The following is a 20,906-nucleotide window of genomic DNA, read 5'->3' as shown; positions in this document are numbered from 1 at the left end:
GTAGAGTTCGTAGAGCAGTCTCAAACACGTCGTAATTAGGTTGCCATATAGTCATTTTTTATGACGTAGCAGTGTATCTAAGAAGAGAGAGAATAAATGAGTTTCATCTAGATAAAACTCTTTTTGTACGATTATCAACTATATGAGTCATGAAATTAAATACTTAAGAAACTATAGAATAAAATTTGTATTGAGAATGAGTGTTTCATTTTATCGTGTATGATATGATAGTCTTGCAAACAACACCGAGAAACACTACACTGATAGCGGCCTAAACGGCCCTTTGTTATTACGGCCGCACCTTTCTTGACTTTTTGATGACATTATTACTTTCACTCGCTAGAGTCTAGACATAGTAAGCCATGGATCAATTCGCTACGCTAGCTGCTGCTCCATGGGATGGCCACCAGCCTCGATGTTGATGATGTACTCGATCTCCTCTGCAACTTCCTTCATGGATGGCCGGTTCTGCCGGCGCTCCTCGAGGCATCCCAGCGCTAGAAACCCGAGCGCCTTCATGGTGTCGAGCTCGAGCTGCGTGGCGCCCTCCTTGATCGCCGGGTCCACGACGTCCATGAGCCTCTCCTCGTCCGCCACCCGCTGCACGTGCACGGCGAGGTTGACATCGTCGGCGCCACGGCTGAAGTCAATGGCGCGCTTGGACGTGAGCAGCTCGAGCAGCACGACGCCGAAGCTGTAGACGTCGCTCTTGTCCGTGAGCTGGTAGTTGCGGTAGTACTCCGGGTCCAGGTACCCCAGCGTCCCCTGCGCACAGGTGGATACGTGGCTCAGCCCTGGCTCCGCCAGCCGGGACAGCCCGAAGTCAGAGACCTTGCCGTCGAGCCGGTCGTCCAGGAGGATGTTGCTCGACTTGATGTCGCGGTGGTAGATGGGCGGCGAGGCCGCGAAGTGCAGGTACGCGATGCCCTCCGCCGTCTGGCGCGCGATGGCCAGGCGCTGGCGCCACCCGAGCGGCGGGCGGCTCATGGAGCCGTACAGGTGATCGGCGAGGGTGCCGTTGGGGATGAACTCGTACACCATCAGCGGCTGCTCCAGGTCGACGCAGCAGCCGAGCAGGCGCACCAGGCTGCGGTGGTTCACCTGCGACAGCACGCGCACCTCGTTCAGGACCTGGTCCGTGGATTTGGTGTTGCCAAGCTTGGCGCACTTGACGGCCACGACCGTGCCGTCGCCGAGCACGCCCTTGTAGACCTCGCCGTAGCCACCGGCGCCCAGGAGGTTGTCGCGGGAGAAGTTGCCCGTGGCGCGCTTCAGCTCGCGACCGGAGAAGTTCTTGGCGGTGCGGCCGCTCGTGTTGTTGGCGTTCAGGATCTCCTCGCGCTCCTTGGCCAACCTCTCTCGGGCGAGTTGGATGCGCCGCTGCCGGCGGTAGACGAACAACCCCGCAGTGGCAACCAGCAACGTGCCGCCGAGGCCACACACCAGCCCTGCATTGCATCACAAACCATCAGAACATTTAATTTAAATCGATTGCTGAACTTTAATTTTCAAGGTGAGGAATTCTAGTTGATTCATCAAAAGCCTTTCACTGCCTGTGTGTGAAATTCCATTGGAGAATTGTCTTAATCATGTTAAATTTGATTTCTTAATTGGTACATAATGCGATAGAGGCAAACGGTGGTTTAGTTTTTCTAGTCTCCGCATGGTGAACATGATAGGTCCCCTCCATAAGTTTTGGCGTCAATGTCTGACCAAGTTTGATAAAAACCAGAGAAGATATTTTGATGAGCATTATAATCTATTTTTGGTGGAACATTTGAAAAGAGCCAAATTAGACAAGATCTCAACAAAAGGATTTGCAACCAAGACAAGTCGCAATGCAATGCAAAGATGACATCAACAACTTCATTTGGTTATGCACCCAAATCAAGACTCAATTAGTGAGCTAGTCATTTGGTTTCCTACGTTTCTTGGAGTTGTGTTTTCAGTCGCTAGTAGTCCGGGGTCTCTCGCCAAGACCCTTTTTTCTTCTTCTTTTGTGCCTTTAGAGTTATGTTATGTCTGGATCTGATAGATATGCTCATAGTTGTGTCTGCTGCCAATGCCGGCCGCCAACTTTTGCAATAGATATAAAGATAACAGTACTTAAATAAATGGAGAAACAGTCAAAACTTATCCTTCCTATGAGGATATATATGTGTATGGTCTATGAGCCCCCCAAAGTAGACCATCGGGACGTCTATGGGCCCAAATTGAGGCTGATGTATACCTACTTTCCCTTTGTTATGCCATTTGAATACAGAGGGTTGAATGCAGAGTACCCACGGGTGAGTCAAAAGGGTTGCTTGACCATACCACTACCTCCTTTTTTCCAATGCGTCATATGAGGGATTTGTACTACGTTGACTTCAATGGTGATATGGATTGTCGTTGAAATTTTAGCAGGTATTTGTACCTTCACGCGTGAAAGGAGGAAAAAAAAGAAGAGAAAGCAGCTATCTGTAGCGTTAAGAACGACTGACTTTCTCCTCTCCTCGGAGAGTGAGGGATACCAGGAGTCCAGTGACTCGCAAATTAATTCAATAGGAAGAGACACGGCACCTATTCATTCGCTGTCTCCAACCACAGAGTACCTGTATCGAACAACTATTTTAATTGTTATAAGAGACATAATACAAATCTGAGTATCATCTTTTCTGGAGATCTATTTATAAAAAAGATTATCTTTTAGGTCTTATTGTTGAAGAAGACAAAAAAATATATACTAAATCATTTGTCCATAGCACTATTCAAAGGATTTATTTTTTGTCGCGGTCGTCGCAGACAGACAATCTTTAGGCTACGAGATTTGTTGAACAATCTGAACGGCAAGAACAGGAAAGCAAGAAACAGCTACCTGCAATGAGAGGCGCATGGCTGGATCCTCCGCAGTCCCCAGCGATCTGGCAATCCGAGGGATCTGCATCAAATCAAACAAAGTAATACAAGTGTTCCGTTTAATTCAGGACCTGTCCTTCCTTGTGTCTTCAATTCAAGATCATGCAGCGAAAAGAAATTACTGACTGATTTCGAAAAAAAAAAAACGTACTCTGCTGGCACGCGCCGGCGAGGGGGCTCCACGTGAGCTCAGACACGCAGAAACATCGGCGGACCGCGCCGGCGCCGGAGGGCGTGAGCGGGTCGTCGGCGCAGGTGGCGTTGGCGCCGTCCTCGCAGTCAGCCTGCGTACGGCAGAGCGGCTCCCTGGGCGTGGCCCACTGCAGCTCCAGCCCGAGGCGGCTGCCCCACGTGTCCGGCGGCTGCGTCGCGTCGAGCCCCACGAAGCTCCGGTACGCGCTGCAGAACCGCGGCGACACCCGGATGCTGTAGGACGTGGAGGAGCCCCCGGCGACGAAGGTGCAGCAGAGCGGCAGCGGCGCGCACGCCGACGCCGTGGACCCCGTGGCGTTGGCGTAGACGTGGCAGAGCGAGTTGGCGGAGCAGTTGAGCGGCGACAGCAGGAGGTCCTTGGTGCAGTTGAGCAGCATGATGGTGTTGGACGAGCTTACGTTGAACGGCAGCGACGCGTTCAGCTGCACGCCTCGCCCCGCCGGCGCGCCCTCCGACATGCAGCTGCCCTGCGGCTGCGACACGAAAGGCGCCGGGGAGACCACCAGCCGCTGCGCCTCGGGGGTGATGGACGTGATCGGGTACGACGTGCCGTTCAGCGCGTCGAACAGGAGCGACGAGTTGGCGGCGCACCGGACCTTGTACGCCGGGTCGCCGCAGCCGTCGCCCGTGCTGAGCGGGTACGGCACGGCCGTCGTGCCGCACGGCGGGCACACGCGCGCATGGCTCGCCGGCAGCAGCACCAGCAGCAGCGTGAGCATGGCGATACTACCCAGCTCGGAGAGGAGGACATGGCTCAACCTCCGTGTGCTCGCCATTGCTGAATGCTTAGCTTGTGTTGTGTCTCCTCGCGCTTGTCGTATGGATGATTTATTATGTCTTTTATTAAGGAGGAGGAGGAGGAGGTTTGACTTGTTTTATTGGCCTGCCCGTCGCCTTCAACCTGCATGATTTTGGACTAGTGATGAATGCGAAAGGAGAATTTCCACAACGATTCTATACGAGAAGGAAATGCATCATGTGACCGTGGGTGTTTCGTCTCTGCTCGTTTGTTTGGTCTGCATCAGAATTTTTTTAAAAAAATACTACAAATTACCATATATAAAAATCAGTAAGGCCAAGTTTTAGGCAAATATGGCACTAAGAAAAAATTGTTTCGCGCTTGTCTATCATTTTACAAGTTATAATTGTTATACGACTCATAAATTACTCTTTATTTATTCTAGTTACAAATTTTGGGATTATAGAATTTTATGAGATAACAGAACTCATGAGGCTCAGGGCTAGTAGTGTGTCGATCGTTGTGGCATTAGTCCGGCGTGAGCCCGTGCGACTTGTTGCAATCTTACTACTCTAGGTATTGCGTGTTGTAGACCTCTCGACGTGTTGGAGCTCTCGGTCTGCTAAACAATCGCTCCGCCCCCCCCCCCCCCCCCCCCCCCCCCAATGGTTGTGCACAGCCTTAACAGGCTAGGCGTGAACAACTATTTCTCCTTAAAGTTGTCAGAGGATGTACAAAAGAGTCTTTGCATCAGATAGATTCTTGTTGGCACTTGGAAAATTTATTATCCCATCCACTGTGGGCCTCATGATCTGGTCCTAGATGTCATGATGAGGACATCACTAGCTCAAACATAAATATTAACCGCTTTTAAACTAAATGTGCAACCATTCTATATCAGATTTAACTTTATATATTTGATAAATTATTGGTGATATACCAAAGAGTGCGTACCTTTTCATTTTAGAAGTATTTACATAGATCAAGAGAAGGGTAGATTGCAAATAGGGGAGTATGTACAACTAATAAAGTTCATTGGAACCAAGTCCAAGTATTACCAACGTCTTTCACGAGGCCACCGGGTTACTTTTGGCCCAAGCAAAGAAAGGATCAAATCCAACACGTTTTGAAAGTTAGATTCAGACTATAAAATTATACCAAATTGCGGCGCTCACCATGGCTTCATACATATTTCAATTGGGATGTTCTAAAACTTTATGGAAAGTTTATGAAGTGTACTTGGTGCGATAGGATAAGGAACGTGGGCACTTGAAAGCTCTAGTTTGGTTTTGGTGAATTAATGAAACTCTAAGTGCTAACCTAGTTTATCAAAAGTGATTATGAGATAGGTAGCACTACTCCAAGTGATGAAGCAAAATGAAGATCAAGACATGAAGATGATGATGCCATGGTGATGATCAAGTGCTTGGACTTGAAAAGAAGAAAGAGAAAAACAAAAGGCTCAAGGCAAAGGTATAACTGGTAGGAGCCATTTTGTTTCGATGATCAAGACACTTAGAGAGTGTGATCACATTTAGGATTGATAGCTATACTATTAAGAGAGGTGAAACTCATATCGAAATGCGGTTATTAAAGTGCCACTAGATGCTCTAACTCATTGCATATGCATTTAGGATCTAGTGGAGTGCTAACACCCTTGAAAACGTTTGTGAAAATATGCTAACACATGTGCACAAGGTGATACACTTGGTGCTTGGCACATTTGAGCAAGGGTGAAGAGGATAGAGTTGAAAAGAAGTTAGTCACGCTGGTCACGCAGTGACCGGACACTGGGGTCCTGCGTCCGGTCAGTGGAAGCAGTGAAGACGCTGGCGTCGGTCTTCGACCGGACGCTGGGTCACTTAGTGACCGGACGTTGAGTGGGCGTGTCCAGTCCCACTGACGCGGCAGCGCACAGAGGAAACATTGAGTGACCGGACGCTGGGTGAGTCCGGTCGAGCATGACCGGACGCGTTCGATTGTGAAAAATCGTTTCTAGATGCTTACTAGAAACGACCGGACGCTGAGTCTTGCGTTCGGTCACTTTGAAGCAGCGCGTCCGGTCACAACTTAAATGTACTGATGACCGTTGAGATCGAGTGATCAGCCTTTGAAGCTGGGGACATGTGGCATGCATCGCATGATCGGACGCTGAGGTCCATTGTCCGGTCAATCTGACCGACGCGTCCGGTCACCCCGTGTTCAGTGCAGTGAGAAGCCCAACGACTCTATTCGTGGGGTGATGAGGACATCAACACCGATCATACATCCACGCCGTCCACGCCGCCACCTGCTGGTCCTATTACCCGTGCTCGTGCTCGAACACTTAATCATCAAGTGAGTTCCTTCTTGAGCTCTTGTCCATCCTGTTTAGATCTTGGAGACACGTGCACTCTTGTTTTGATTAGGAATCAAGGAGAAGACCGAAAGGGAAAAGGACTCGCGTAGGCTGGATTTGGACTGCAGCACACCTCCAACTTGCGACGGTCGCCACGGTTACATACGGAGTCGGATTGGGGTGATTCTGGAATTGTTGGAAAGCTAATAAAGTCTACTTTCATACGGATCTGACCTCATACTCATACCTGCTCATAAACGGCATCAACAGCCCAAAAATCACCGAGAGGTCTATTCTGTCCAGGGTGCTGCGCCACCTTAAGTTAGCCCAATGGGCTTGTATCGTTTAGAGTCCAGTAGGGACGCGTCCTAGGGTTGGAGCATGACCCAAACTCTCTTATGGTCGTCCTCCACACGTCATATACCCCTTAGCCGCCACCAGGAACACTTGGGTTTTGTTTAGATCAAGTTTAGCCTTTGCTACTTGCTTGTAGGCGTGCGTGCTGATCCAGCCGCCCGTCTCCTTGTCTTCGGAACCCCACTCAAAATAAGATTCAGTTTGAGGCTTTCAATTCCATCTTGCAAATTCAGTGCTTGTTTCCTTGTTCTTGCTAGTTCTTCGATTGCTTGCAGGACGGGAGCCCTAGTGGCTGGTTGTCGCGCTCCACAAGATCGTGACGGCCTTTGGAGGTGGTGTATCGGTTGCTAAGGCGCGGTCTTGGAAGGCTGTAGTCGGGCCGTGAACGTCATCTCCATCCACCAAATCGAGTGATCTCACGCCTCTTATCGAAAGATCGTCCATAAACCCTAGCGGGTTCATATCAGTTGGTAATCAGAGCAAGGTTTATCGGTGAGAGACTTGTAATTCTTCGCTGTTTTTATTTTTCCTACAGTCCAAAAAAGCCAAAAAAATAGTAGATTAGTTTCCTACAATCCTATAGACCTTTGGGCCGTGGCTAGTGCTACCTAGTTAGGGCTTGTTGAGTCGTCGGTTGCATCGGTTGTGTCAAGTTGCTGGTCTTAGTTTTAGTCCTTTAGAGTTTCGAGTTCTTGTCACGTTCTATCACAATACGCGCTATCATATAGTCTCTCTGTTGGTCGAATCCAAGTAGGGTTTGAAGTTTGAATCGGACAAGGAATCGGCTGTTCCTCTCTATTGGCCGAATCCAAGTAGGTTTTCAAGTTTGAGTCGGATCAAGGAATCGGGTATTCCTCGCTGTTGGCCAAAGTTCGAGTAGAATTGGAAGTTCCAATCGGACGAGGAATCAGTTCACCCTGTGCTACAAATATCAAACGAAGCACGCAGCAAGTATTCATATCTAAACGAGTGGCTTACTCTAGAGAGAGAGAGAGAGAGAGTATCTTTTTTTTACTGGAATACCCCTGCCCTTTCGGAAAAAGTGTGTGTGCTGGGTTACTCTTTGGGAGTGTCTTGTTCATATAATCAGTTTTGAGTGCCCCTGAAAAAAAATAAAAAAAATATTCAAAAAAAAAGAAAGAAAAAAAAAGAGAAAGAAGCAAAAGAAAAGAAGAGAAAGGGGCTGATCTTAGAGATTTTTTTTCGTTCACTTTGGGTGGTGTGTTGTGCTCTCCTTTGTGTCCAGGCTCGCGTCTCTAGCACGGTCTAGACTAGGACCAGCACAGTACCGCCGGTTGAACGATTATTCAGCTTGCTTTTTGTAACTAACGTGGTGCTAGTTCGTTCCTTGTTTCAGCCCACCTATAGCTCCACATATTCTACAGCTTGACAAGTCTCGTGCTACGGCACCGATACACTTCATCCATTGCTGCAGACTTGTTGGTAGATGACCCCTCCTATCGAGCAAGGTAAGAACTGGTAAGAACTTGTGTAACAGGTGGAGAGTGAGCGACTTGCTGTAGCTACATCCTAGTAGTTGTAGGGCTTTTATTTCTTCACTTGTCTTCTTGTTGTCTTTGTCTTTGAACCATGCCAGGGACCGACGAAGATAACCAAATTCCACATTCACCTCGCACAAAGGGCATCATACAACATTTTGAAAGGAAAGTGAAGTTGCACACGGAGGGACTTGATAATGACTTGCAGGTGACAAATGACAAACTTGGGCAGTTGGAAGCTACGCAGATTGTCGCAAACAACAAGCTTGCAGGTTTGGAGCAGTCCATTGCTAGTGTGGACAAAAGCCTTGCTGCTCTGCTGAGGCGTTTTGATGACCTCCACAACAATGATAAAGACCAGCATAAAGAAGAAAAGAAGGAGGAAGATCGAGAGGATGGTAGCTATGATGAAGAATACACAGGTGATACTGAACATGATGATCGAGACACTCGTGATCGACGTCGCCTACGTCACAACCGTAGAGGTATGGGTGGCCACCGCCGACGCGAGGTACACAATAATGATGATGCTTTCAGTAAGATTAAATTTAAAATACCTCCTTTTGATGGTAAATATGACCCTGATGCATACATTACTTGGGAGATTGCTGTTGATCAAAAGTTTGCATGCCATGAATTTCCTGAGAACACACGTGTTAGGGCTGCTACTAGTGAGTTCACAGATTTTGCTTCTGTTTGGTGGATTGAATATGGCAAGAAAAATCCTAATAACATACCTAAAACTTGGGATGCGCTGAAACGAGCCATGAGAGCTAGATTTGTCCCATCTTACTATGCCCGTGATATGATAAATAAGTTGCAGCAATTGAGGCAAGGTTCTAAAAGTGTAGAAGAATACTATCAGGAATTACAAACGGGTATGTTGCGTTGTAAATTAGAGGAGGATGAGGAACCTGCTATGGCTAGATTTTTAGGTGGGTTAAATCGGGAAATTCAGGATATCCTCGCTTACAAAGAATACAATAACGTAACCAAACTGTTTCATCTTGCTTGTAAAGCTGAACGGGAAGTGCAGGGACGACGTGCTAGTGCAAGGACTAATGTTTCTGCAGGGAAAGCTAGTTCATGGCAGCCGCGCACGTCTACAACTCCATCTACACATACTCCTACGCCATCATCTAGTGATAAGACTCGAGCTGCCCCCACCAATTCAGTAGCGAAGACAGCGCAAAAGCCGGCTGCGAGTACTTCATCCATGGCATCGACAGGTAGAACAAGCAACATACAATGTCATCGATGCAAGGGATATGGCCATATGATGCGTGACTGCCCAAACAAGCGTGTTATGATTGTCAAAGATGATGGTGAGTGTTCATCCGCTAGTGATTTTGATGAAGATACACTTGCATTGCTTGCGGCTGACTATGCAGGTAGTGAGGAACACATAGAAGAACACATTAATGCAGGTGACGCGGAGCACTATGAGAGCTTGATTGTACAGCGAGTGCTTAGTGCACAAATGGAGAAGGCGGAGCAAAATCAGCGACACACTTTATTCCAAACAAAGTGTGTCATCAAGGAGCGTTCGTGCCGCATGATCATTGATGGAGGTAGCTGCAACAACTTGGCAAGTAGCGACATGGTACAGAAGCTCGCCCTCACCACCAAACCACACCCCCATCCCTACTACATCCAATGGCTGAACAACAGCGGTAAGGCAAAGGTAACGAGACTGGTGCAAATCGATTTTGCCATCGGATCATACAAAGATATTGTTGAATGTGATGTTGTGCCTATGCAAGCTTGCAATATTCTGCTAGGTAGACCATGGCAATTTGATAGAGATTCGATGCATCATGGTAGATCAAATCAATATTCGTTTCTATACCATGATCGAAAAATTGTGTTGCATCCTATGTCTCCTGAAGCTATTATGAAATCTGATGTTACTAAGGCTGCAAAAGCAAAGAGCGAGAGTGACAAATCTGTTGTTGATGACAAAGATGAGATAAAATTGAAAGGACGTTGTATGCTTGCTACAAAATCTGACATTAATGAGTTCAATGCATCCACCTCTGTTGCTTATGCTTTGGTATGCAAGGATGCTTTCATTTCACTTGAGGATATGCAACGTTCTTTGCCCCCTGCTGTTGCTAACATTTTGCAGGAGTATTCTGATGTGTTCCCCATTGAGATACCAGCGGGCCTGCCACCAATACGAGGGATCGAGCACCAAATTGATCTTATCCCTGGAGCATCTTTGCCAAACCGTGCGCCATACAGGACCAATCCGAAGGAAACGAAGGAAATTCAGCGACAAGTGCAAGAACTACTAGACAAAGGTTATGTGCGTGAGTCTCTTAGTCCTTGTGCTGTTCCAGTGATTTTAGTGCCTAAGAAAGATGGAACATGGCGCATGTGTGTTGATTGTAGGGCTATTAATAATATCACCATTCGATATCGACACCCTATTCCACGACTAGATGATATGCTTGATGAATTGAGTGGTGCTGTTGTGTTTTCAAAGGTTGATTTGCGTAGTGGGTACCACCAGATTCGTATGAAATTGGGAGATGAATGGAAAACTGCTTTCAAAACCAAGTTCGGTCTATATGAGTGGTTAGTCATGCCTTTTGGGTTAACTAATGCACCTAGTACTTTCATGAGATTAATGAACGAGGTTTTGCGTGCTTTCATTGGGAAATTTATTGTCGTCTACTTTGATGATATACTGATTTATAGCAAATCCATGGATGAACACCTTGATCACTTACGTGCTGTTTTCAATGCTCTACGTGATGCACGTTTGTTTGGTAACCTTGAGAAGTGCACTTTCTGCACCGATCGAGTATCGTTTCTTGGCTATGTTGTCACTCCACAGGGAATTGAGGTTGATAAAGCCAAGGTGGAAGCTATACAAGGATGGCCTGTACCCACGACGGTCACACAAGTGCGGAGTTTCCTAGGACTTGCTGGTTTCTATCGCCGTTTTGTGAAGGACTTCAGCACCATTGCTGCACCATTGAATGAGCTTACAAAGAAGGGAGTGCCCTTTTCTTGGGGCAAAGCACAAGAGCACGCCTTCCATGTGCTAAAAGATAAGTTAACACATGCACCTCTACTCCAACTCCCTGATTTTAATAAGACTTTCGAGCTTGAATGTGATGCGAGTGGAATTGGATTGGGTGGTGTTTTGTTACAAGAAGGAAAACCTGTTGCATACTTTAGTGAGAAATTGAGCGGGCCTATTCTTAATTATTCTACATATGATAAGGAATTATATGCTCTAGTGCGGACATTAGAAACATGGCAGCATTATTTGTGGCCTAAAGAATTTGTTATACATTCTGATCATGAATCTTTGAAGCATATTCGTAGTCAAGGAAAACTGAATCGTAGACATGCAAAATGGGTTGAATTTATTGAATCTTTTCCTTATGTTATCAAACACAAGAAAGGGAAGGATAATATCATTGCAGATGCATTGTCTAGGAGATATACTTTGCTGAATCAACTTGATTACAAGATCTTTGGGTTAGAAACAATTAAAGACCGATATGCTCATGATGCTGATTTTAAAGAAGTGCTGCTGCATTGTAAAGATGGGAAAACGTGGAACAAATTCATCCTCAATGATGGGTTTGTGTTTAGAGCTAACAAGCTATGCATTCCAGCTAGCTCCGTTCACTTGTTGTTGCTGCAGGAAGCGCATGGAGGTGGCTTGATGGGCCATTTTGGAGCGAAGAAGACGGAGGACATTCTTGCTGGTCATTTCTTTTGGCCAAAGATGCGACGAGACGTGGAGAGATTTGTTGCTCGCTGCACAACATGTCAAAAGGCTAAGTCCCGATTGAATCCACACGGTTTGTATATGCCTCTTCCTGTTCCTAGTGCTCCTTGGGAGGATATTTCTATGGATTTTGTGTTGGGATTGCCACGGACTAGGAAAGGGCGAGATAGTGTTTTTGTGGTTGTGGATCGATTCTCTAAAATGGCACATTTCATACCATGTCATAAAACTAATGATGCTACAAATATTGCTGATTTGTTCTTTCGAGAAGTTGTTCGCTTGCATGGTGTGCCAAATACAATTGTTTCTGATCGTGATGCTAAATTTCTTAGCCATTTTTGGAGAACTTTATGGGCCAAATTGGGGACTAAGCTTTTATTTTCCACCACTTGTTACCCCCAAACTGATGGTCAAACTGAAGTTGTGAATAGAACTTTGTCTACTATGTTAAGGACTATTTTAAAGAAGAATATTAAGATGTGGGAAGATTGTTTGCCTCATATTGAGTTTGCTTATAATCGTTCGCTGCATTCTACTATGAAGATGTGTCCCTTTGAGATTGTTTATGGCTTGTTACCACGTGCTCCTATTGATTTAATGCCATTGCCAAGTTCTAAAAAGTTGAATTTTGATGCTAAGCAATGTGCTGAATTGATGCTAAAACTACATGAAACCACTAAAGAAAACATAGAGCGCATGAATGCTAAGTACAAATTTGCTGGAGATAAAGGTAGAAGGGAATTGATTCTTGAACCTGGAGATTTGGTTTGGTTGCATTTGCGAAAGGATAGGTTTCCTGAATTAAGAAAATCTAAATTGATACCTAGAGCGGATGGTCCTTTTAAAGTGATGCAACAAATAAATGAGAATGCATATAAGCTTGATCTTCCTGCAGATTTTGGGGTTAGTCCCACATTTAACATTGCAGATTTGAAGCCTTATTTGGGTGAGGAAGATGAGCTTGAGTCGAGGACGACTCAAATTCAAGAAAGGGAGGATGATGAGGACATCAACACCGATCATACATCCACGCCGTCCACGCCGCCACCTGCTGGTCCTATTACCCGTGCTCGTGCTCGAACACTTAATCATCAAGTGAGTTCCTTCTTGAGCTCTTGTCCATCCTGTTTAGATCTTGGAGACACGTGCACTCTTGTTTTGATTAGGAATCAAGGAGAAGACTGAAAGGGAAAAGGACTCGCGTAGGCTGGATTCGGACTGCAGCACACCTCCAACTTGCGACGGTCGCCACGGTTACATATGGAGTCAGATTGGGGTGATTCTGGAATTGTTGGAAAGCTAATAAAGTCTACTTTCATACGGATCTGACCTCATACTCATACCTGCTCATAAACGGCATCAACAGCCCAAAAATCACCGAGAGGTCTATTCTGTCCAGGGTGCTGCGCCACCTTAAGTTAGCCCAATGGGCTTGTATCGTTTAGAGTCCAGTAGGGACGCGTCCTAGGGTTGGAGCACGACCCAAACTCTCTTGTGGTCGTCCTCCACACGTCATATACCCCTTAGCCGCCACCAGGAACACTTGGGTTTTGTTTAGATCAAGTTTAGCCTTTGCTACTTGCTTGTAGGCGCGCGTGCTGATCCAGCCGCCCGTCTCCTTGTCTTCAGAACCCCACTCAAAATAAGATTCAGTTTGAGGCTTTCAATTCCATCTTGCAAATTCAGTGCTTGTTTCCTTGTTCTTGCTAGTTCTTCGATTGCTTGCAGGACGGGAGCCCTAGTGGCTGGTTGTCGCGCTCCACAAGATCGTGACGGCCTTTGGAGGTGGTGTATCGGTTGCTAAGGCGCGGTCTTGGAAGGCTGTAGTTGGGCCGTGAACGTCATCTCCATCCACCAAATCGAGTGATCTCACGCCTCTCATCGAAAGATCGTCCATAAACCCTAGCGGGTTCATATCATGGGGGCTCTCTATTTTAGCCCCATGGCCGACTCAAGCTCACTCCCTTGGCTATTTGCATTGACATTGCAACCTTGTGAGCTTAGCCAAAGCCCTCCCACTCATCTCCATCATAGATTCATCATCTTTGTGAGATTGGGAGTGAATCCAAGTGCATTGCTTGAGTGTTTGCATCTAGAGGCACTTGGTGTTCGTGTTTCGCTACGGGATTCGCTTGTTACTCTTGGTGGTTGCCACCACCTAGACAGCTTGGAGCAGCGAGGATTGTCGAGCGGAGGTTGGTGATTGTCTCTGGCTCCGATCGTGGTGATTGTGAGGGGTTCTTGACATTTCTCCGGTAGAGAGTCAAAAGGTACTTTAGTAAATTGCTCGTGGCTTGTGTGATACTCATCTTGTGTTAGTTGTGTGGCACCCTATTGGGGGTTTGGCGTGTGATGCCAATTAGCACATGAACCTCCAAGTGAGTGAATCGCCACAACGAGGACTAGCTTACCGGCAAGCAAGTGAACCTCGGTAGAAAATCATTGTGTCATCATTTGATTCTGAGGTGATTGGTCTTCATTGATATTCATTCTTGTGATTGATTGGTTCACTCCTCGACACGGCGGTATAACCATCTTGTTCACTCTCTTTACATTACCGCAAACTAGTTATCAATCTCTTTAGTGTAGCTAGTTGTGAGAGCTTGTTAGTTTGGTTAGTGTGGCTCTTTAGTTAGCCTTTGAGAGCACACTAACTTAGTATAGTGACATAGCCATTGTGTGGTTAGAAACTATAGAAACTAGAATTGTGGTAGGTGGCTTGCATTTTTAGTAGGCTAGCGCAACACTTGCTTCGCCTCATAATTGTCTAACCGGTTTGTTAAGTGTTGTTGTAGAAATTTTTAATATGCTATTCATCCTCCTCTAGCCATTAGGACCATTCAACACTATAGGAGAGGACAATGTTGGTACAAGCTTGATACGTTGGTCGTGTCCATTGCGACAACCCACCCCCAACTTGTGTTTCTATAAACCCAACTCATCAAGTTTACGGGCTAGTAAGGGCATCCAAGATGTATATATAGACCTAACCCCGGTCCTATACAATGATTTGATGTTACTTATTAAAATAATCCCAATGTATAGCACCAACCCTGGATATAAAGTAGGACCCACACAAAAAAATCATCTAGTGTCTCCCTCTCCCCAACCTGCCAGTCTCCTCTCTCCCATGGCCGGCCTCCTCCCTCAATCCCACCTTCTCCCTCTCTCCCATGGCTGACCTCCTTCTCCGAGCAAAGATAGCCAACCAAGACACATGTTTGGTTTCCTCGTTTGATCACCTCGAGGATTGCTCGGGCAAGCTCCTCGTGGCTCGCATAGATGCAACGAGGCCAAGCGGGGCAAAGTTGCTGCCAAAACCAAGCAGCCCCTAGCCTTCCATCCCATGGCTGGCCTTCTCCCTACCCACCTGGCCATGCGTGAGAGGGAGGACATGGTGACGTGACCATGCGGGCACAGGATCTACGGCCACCTCCTCCATCCATGAGTCGAAGCGTGGCATCTATGGCTGCTGCCTCCGTGTAGGAGTCAAAGGTGAGAGAGAAGTGTGCATTTTTATTCGTTGGAAGTGGGTTCTATATAGATTTGGGTTCACAATGTGAAGGAGCCGATTCTATGGCTATCGAAACAAGATAGAAGCACTCATTGATGCTCTTAGATCCATTCTGCCCCTTCCACACAGACCCCATATAAGAATCAAACCCATAAAACTTATTACGCCCTGACCCAATAGCAGGCCTAATTCCATAACTCATGTCTATTTGTAATGTCATATGTGTTTAAATATAATATTTCACGCAGACCTCATATAAAGTCGAACCCATGAAACCTATTACGTCTAGACCCAATAGCAGGTCTAATTCCATGACTTATGGCTATTTGAATATTCCATGACTTATGTCTATTTGAAGTGTCGAATGTGTTTAAATATAATATTTAACTATTAATCCTTGTCCTTCGTAGCCTGGTCTGCCGCAGCAAAGCATGCAGCCTGTTTGTTTCGTCGTAAACGATTATGGATTATTTACTGCTGGCTGGTTTGGTGTGAGAAAAAAATACTGTTCTAGCTTATAATCCATGATCGTATATGAGCAAGCGAACAGGCTGATGGTCTACTTTTGCTTGGACTTGTGTGTGAACCCATATGAGGCATGTCGAGTACTGGTGGGGGACTGTACCATTACATTGCGGTTCCCAGCGAATTCACGATTTAGGGCTTGTTTGGATCACGGAAATAACGTAGGAAAAATGGAGGATTCTAATTCCTATAGTTTTCTTCACTGTAACACCGTTTGGAACAAAGGAATCAGCTCTAACCATTCCATAGGAAAGGCAAAATAACATGTACTTTTGAAGGAAATAGAAAATGAGCTCCGAGCTCAGGGAAATCTTTCCTTTGTGGCTCTGTCGCTTACGAACTCACTCCTAAGAATAAACAAAGCTTATGTGTGGTGGTTCTACTTCATCGAAGTGCTACAAATACACGACATGGAAACTTTCATGCTATTAGTATTCCTGTGTTCCAAACACTCGTTTCTACAAAATTCTTGTGTTTTCCAATCCTCTGTTTTACACCTCTATTCCTTTCCCATTCCTGTATTTTCTCTCGTTCCTATGTTTTGCATCCTCCGTTCCAAATAGGCCCTTATAGGAGAAAAGAACCATCACAGGAAGTCAAACATGGACGGCCATTTAGGTTGTTCTCAGGTTGACATGCCGCTTTAATTGCAATCGTCCTCGTCTTGACGTTCTTTGTGCTCGAGCATCTCCAAAAGCTACTAAAAACAACTTTCTACTAATTCACAAAAGCCATGTCTCCACATGTACAGGCACATCTAGTTCTCAAGTGCCATAACAAACTAAAGTTTGCTAGAGAAGTTTAGCCATCATCATTAATACACCAACTATGTCTTGTACAGGCTGAGTACCCCTGAAAGGATCAAGATGTCCAAGAGGGGGGGTGAATTAGGCTAATTCTAAATTTCTTTGCAATAATTAAATCCAACTGTTAGCCCAATTAACCCCTTGTGCCTAGAAAGTGTTTCTAATGTTCTACCACACAAAAAGTCTTGCAACATAAGTTCCAATCCTACTCTAGCATGGCAATTCTATGAATGTAAAGACAAGTATTGAATTGCTCAAAGTAAAGAGAGAAGGAGGAATGTGGCGATGTTTTGCCGAGGTATTGGAGAGTCGCCACTCCCCACTAGTCCTCGTTGGAGCACCCGTGCAAGGGTGTCACTCCCCCTTGATCCGCGCAAGGATCAAGTGCTCTCTATGGGTTGATTCTTTGACACTCCGTCACGGTGAATCACCCACAACCGCTCACAACTTGAGTTGGGTCATCCACAAGCTCCGCCGGATGATCACCAAGCTCCTAATCACCACCAAGCCGTCTAGGTGATGGCGATCACCAAGAGTAACAAGCACGAACTCTCACTTGACCACGACAAGCCTAATGAGAAGGGTGGATGCACACTTTGCTACTCTTGATCTCACTAATGAGGGCTCTCTTTGGGACTCTTAAATCTCAATCACCTTACTAGGACCTTGCTCTTCTTGACACTCTCAAATGTGTTTCTCAGCTATTGAAATGAGCAAAAGTACCCCCACACACGAATGGAGGAAGTATTTATAACATGGGTTGAAAAATGAACCATTATGTGCCTCTACGGGGTGACCGAACGCTCCGGTCAAGTTGACCGGACGCGCCGGTCAGTTCACCCTGAATTCCAGTGATCAAATAGTGACCGAATGCTAGACAGCGTCTAGTCAGCACTGACTGGACGCATCCGGTCATGATTTTCCCTCTCTAGAACTTTACTGGAGTCGACCAGACGCTGGCCCTCAGCATTTGGTCACTTCACCTCTCAGCGTCCGGTCACTTCCAGACGACTACACCTTGATCAAATGAACTGACCGAACTCTACGCCAGCGTCTGGTCACACCGAAGCCAGCATTTGGTCAGTATTTGACCCTCCATTCACTTCCAATTTTCGATCGTACGTGAACGAAGTTTGCTCCAATGGATCGAAGGGCTTTTTAGGAGCTACCTAGTGCTAGGTTTAGCAAGTGTGCACCACACCTAACCCACTAGACTCACCTAGGTCAAGCTACCCGTCCATACCCCCCTTAATAGTCTGGCCAAAGGAAAAACCAAGTCCTAAACTACTATAAGTGTCTCTTCAACACCAAACGACACTTAGAACTAGTCCATTCTTAGAAAACCGAAACAGTTTCCATCGTAGGGGCATGACCACCATGATAGACCAATCGATCTCCATTACCACGAGCTAACTTAATTGCCTCTACAAAACACATGTTAGTCATTGTAATCACGTATTATCATTAATCACCGAAACTCAACTAGGGGCCTAGATGCTTTCAATCTCTTCCTTTTTTGTAATTGATGACAATACTACCTCGAGTATGTGAAAGAGTTGAGGTTTTTAACATGCTTGGTTCATATAGGCTTTTTACAATAAGAACAAAAGAGTTAGGCAAGCTTATATGACCCAAGCCAACATGATGTACTCAAGAGATATGAAATAAGCATGAGTACAAGTAATAAAGCTCATTTGCATCGGAGTAAAACGCGGAAGCAAAGCAAATGAGCATAGCACAAGTGATATGACATAAATAATTTAAAGTAGAGAGCACACATGTCATATATCACGATCACGTAGATATCACTATCACATAAATATAGTTTGATGCATAAAAGTAAACACACGAATGCATAATATTGTATCACACATAAAACTCCAAATGTAATAGAAAATCTAATAGATAAACTAAGCTTCCTCTAGATATGTTGCTCCCCCTAAGACTAACATACTCGATCCCTCTCCCCCTTTGGCGTCAAACACCAAAACCTAAGGATCGGTCGGTGGGGCTGTAGCGGATGAGTCAGGCACTGAGGTACGAGGAGCAAGCTGGAACTGAGTGCCATCATCATCTGAACCAAAGCTCTGAGCAGTCTAACCCTCTGTAGCTAGAAGCGACGCTGAGGCGGTCTAGGTCAGATCAACAACTAGAGCTACTGTAGACAGTGTAGGTATGACTGGAGCAGCCGGCTCTAATAATGCAACTGAGGAAGAGAGCACCTCTGTAGTCCTGGTAATAGGTGCAACTATGGAAGGACCTAGGACATGCAAATATGGTGGAGTAGGCTGCCTTGTCAACTCACTAAAAGTCGCTCCAAGACTCCTAGAGACTGAGGTATCTGGCACTAGTAGCGAGGAAGTCAGAGCCAGTGTGAAGCCCGTCTGAAGAGGTGTGAACTACGGGGCTAACACTAGCGAGGCAAACCACAGGGACACCTGCTTTGTAGGTGAAGCAAACTGTACTGGTGGCTGTCCCTGACTCTAAAGCCCACTAGGTTATAAAGCTAGAGTCATAGAAGTGGTGGCGACCTGACCAAGCTGGGGTGAAGGTTGTGGTGGTAGAACCCCAATAGTCGTCACTACATGCTGCATAAATCCAAGGAGCTGCTACTGCATGAGGAGCTGCTGCTGATGCATGGCCTGCTGTTGCTGCTGTATGGCCTGCTGCTGCCACTGAAACTCATCCTGCTGAGTCTGAAACTGTGCAAAAGTGGCGGCGGTCTCCTGAGCCTGGTGAGCCTGATCCTGCCTCATCCGCTCAAGTATAGCAAGTAGAGCGGGGTCTGTCTACGATGCAGGTGGAGCTAAACTGGAGCTACCGTCCTCATGGTCATGTCGACATGGAGGCATCTGAGGAATGTCCTGATAGTCCTCATCTGAGCTATCACTGGGGTCGCTCTTGACCATCCCCTCCTACTAAGCATCAAGCTGCTCCTCCTCTATAGCTACTATGCCCCTAATAGTCTCATCATGCTGAGCTGTAGTGTCTAGCACCTCTGGACATCGACTCAGCTAGCTGGGTGTCCTCACTGCACTATGTCAGATCATCTGAGTCATGTTGTATGCAGGGAACTCTGTAGTAGCATCACTATACTCTGCCAGCATCTCTGGTGGCCTCACAGTAACTGCTCTATGGATTAGGAATGTAATCTAGTGAGCATATGACAACTGCATGTGCCCCCTGAACCCCTCTATAATAGTATCCTCCATCTCTGATAGAAGGAGATCCCAAATATCAAACACTATCTGCTGTATTAGAGAGTTCAGTAACCATAACTGTATGTGAGTCAAGCCCTCATGATACCCCATCCTCGAAAACAGTGTCCTCCTCATAATGGCATCAAGCACTCTAGTAGTGGGAGTGAGATCACTAGGTGTCCTGCTAGACCCCTTGTCAAATGGCTCTGTGAAGCAGTGGTGGACTAGATCTATAGGGGGCACCATACCACCATGAGGGCATCTAGGGGGCGTTGTCTATCCATAGCAAACCTCATCTAGCCGGACGGACTGCTCCTGAAGCCTGAGTATCTCTCTGACCCTAGTGCTTGTCAGCTTGTAATCTCTTCCACTGAATGCAAAGTGTATAAATCTATGCTGCGGGTCAATCTAGAGAGAAGCATAGAACTGACGGATCCAAGTTGGAACATATAAGCATGTTCATCCAAGTAAATCTATCAGCCCTGGTAGGTAAGATAGGTAGGGGCGAATGTGCTCTCTAGCTGCTGCTACAATGGTCTCAATGTTACACACCCTCTGAGATCTAAATACAGCCCCACTATTAAGATATGCATTATAAAAATCTTCCTGCAGAGGTGTGTAGAAACCCTCTGAAGCATGCTCATCCCGCCTCGATGGAAACCACTACTCAAAGTCCACAAATCTGAGCTGCTGAACCTGCTTAGCCGTGGCGGCCCTCAAATCAAAGTGGGTCACTAGAGGCAGACCCTGTGGTCTAGGCGGTGGATGTGAACCCCTCCACTGTGTCTCTGACCTCGGAGTGACTAGAGTACAGGTACGACTAGAGTGGTAAAGCTATGACTGAGGTGCCTGCTCTGTCTCCATGGCCTACTCTCCCTCATGAGTCTGCGTTGCTGGCTATGGCTCCTGCTGTGACCCCCCCCCCCTGAGGCTGACTCTCATCTAAGACAACTTGTCATCCCACAACCATGACAGTCCCAGCTAGACCACCATGACGGCACTCAACCTACTCTAGTGCAGCTCTCGTAGATGGAGAGAGTTGATCTGCAATCTGGACTCCACTCCT

General features: G+C 46.4%; 1 protein-coding gene across 1 annotated transcript; it reads right to left on the bottom strand.

The window, feature by feature from the left end:
* Nucleotides 1-213: 213 nt before the first annotated feature.
* LOC136501461 (wall-associated receptor kinase-like 20) lies at nucleotides 214-3,916 on the bottom strand. Its single transcript, XM_066496989.1, has 3 exons — nucleotides 3,050-3,916; nucleotides 2,858-2,920; nucleotides 214-1,448 (listed from the first exon to the last, which is right to left on the bottom strand). The coding sequence occupies exons 1-3, from the start codon at nucleotides 3,885-3,887 to the stop codon at nucleotides 376-378; spliced, it is 1,974 nt and encodes a 657-aa protein (XP_066353086.1). The 5' UTR covers nucleotides 3,888-3,916; the 3' UTR covers nucleotides 214-375.
* Nucleotides 3,917-20,906: the final 16,990 nt, after the last annotated feature.

Source organism: Miscanthus floridulus, chromosome 13 (assembly GCF_019320115.1).
Source record: "Miscanthus floridulus cultivar M001 chromosome 13, ASM1932011v1, whole genome shotgun sequence".
Taxonomy (NCBI): Eukaryota; Viridiplantae; Streptophyta; class Magnoliopsida; order Poales; family Poaceae; genus Miscanthus; species Miscanthus floridulus.
This window is presented reverse-complemented; position numbering and strand designations above follow the sequence as displayed.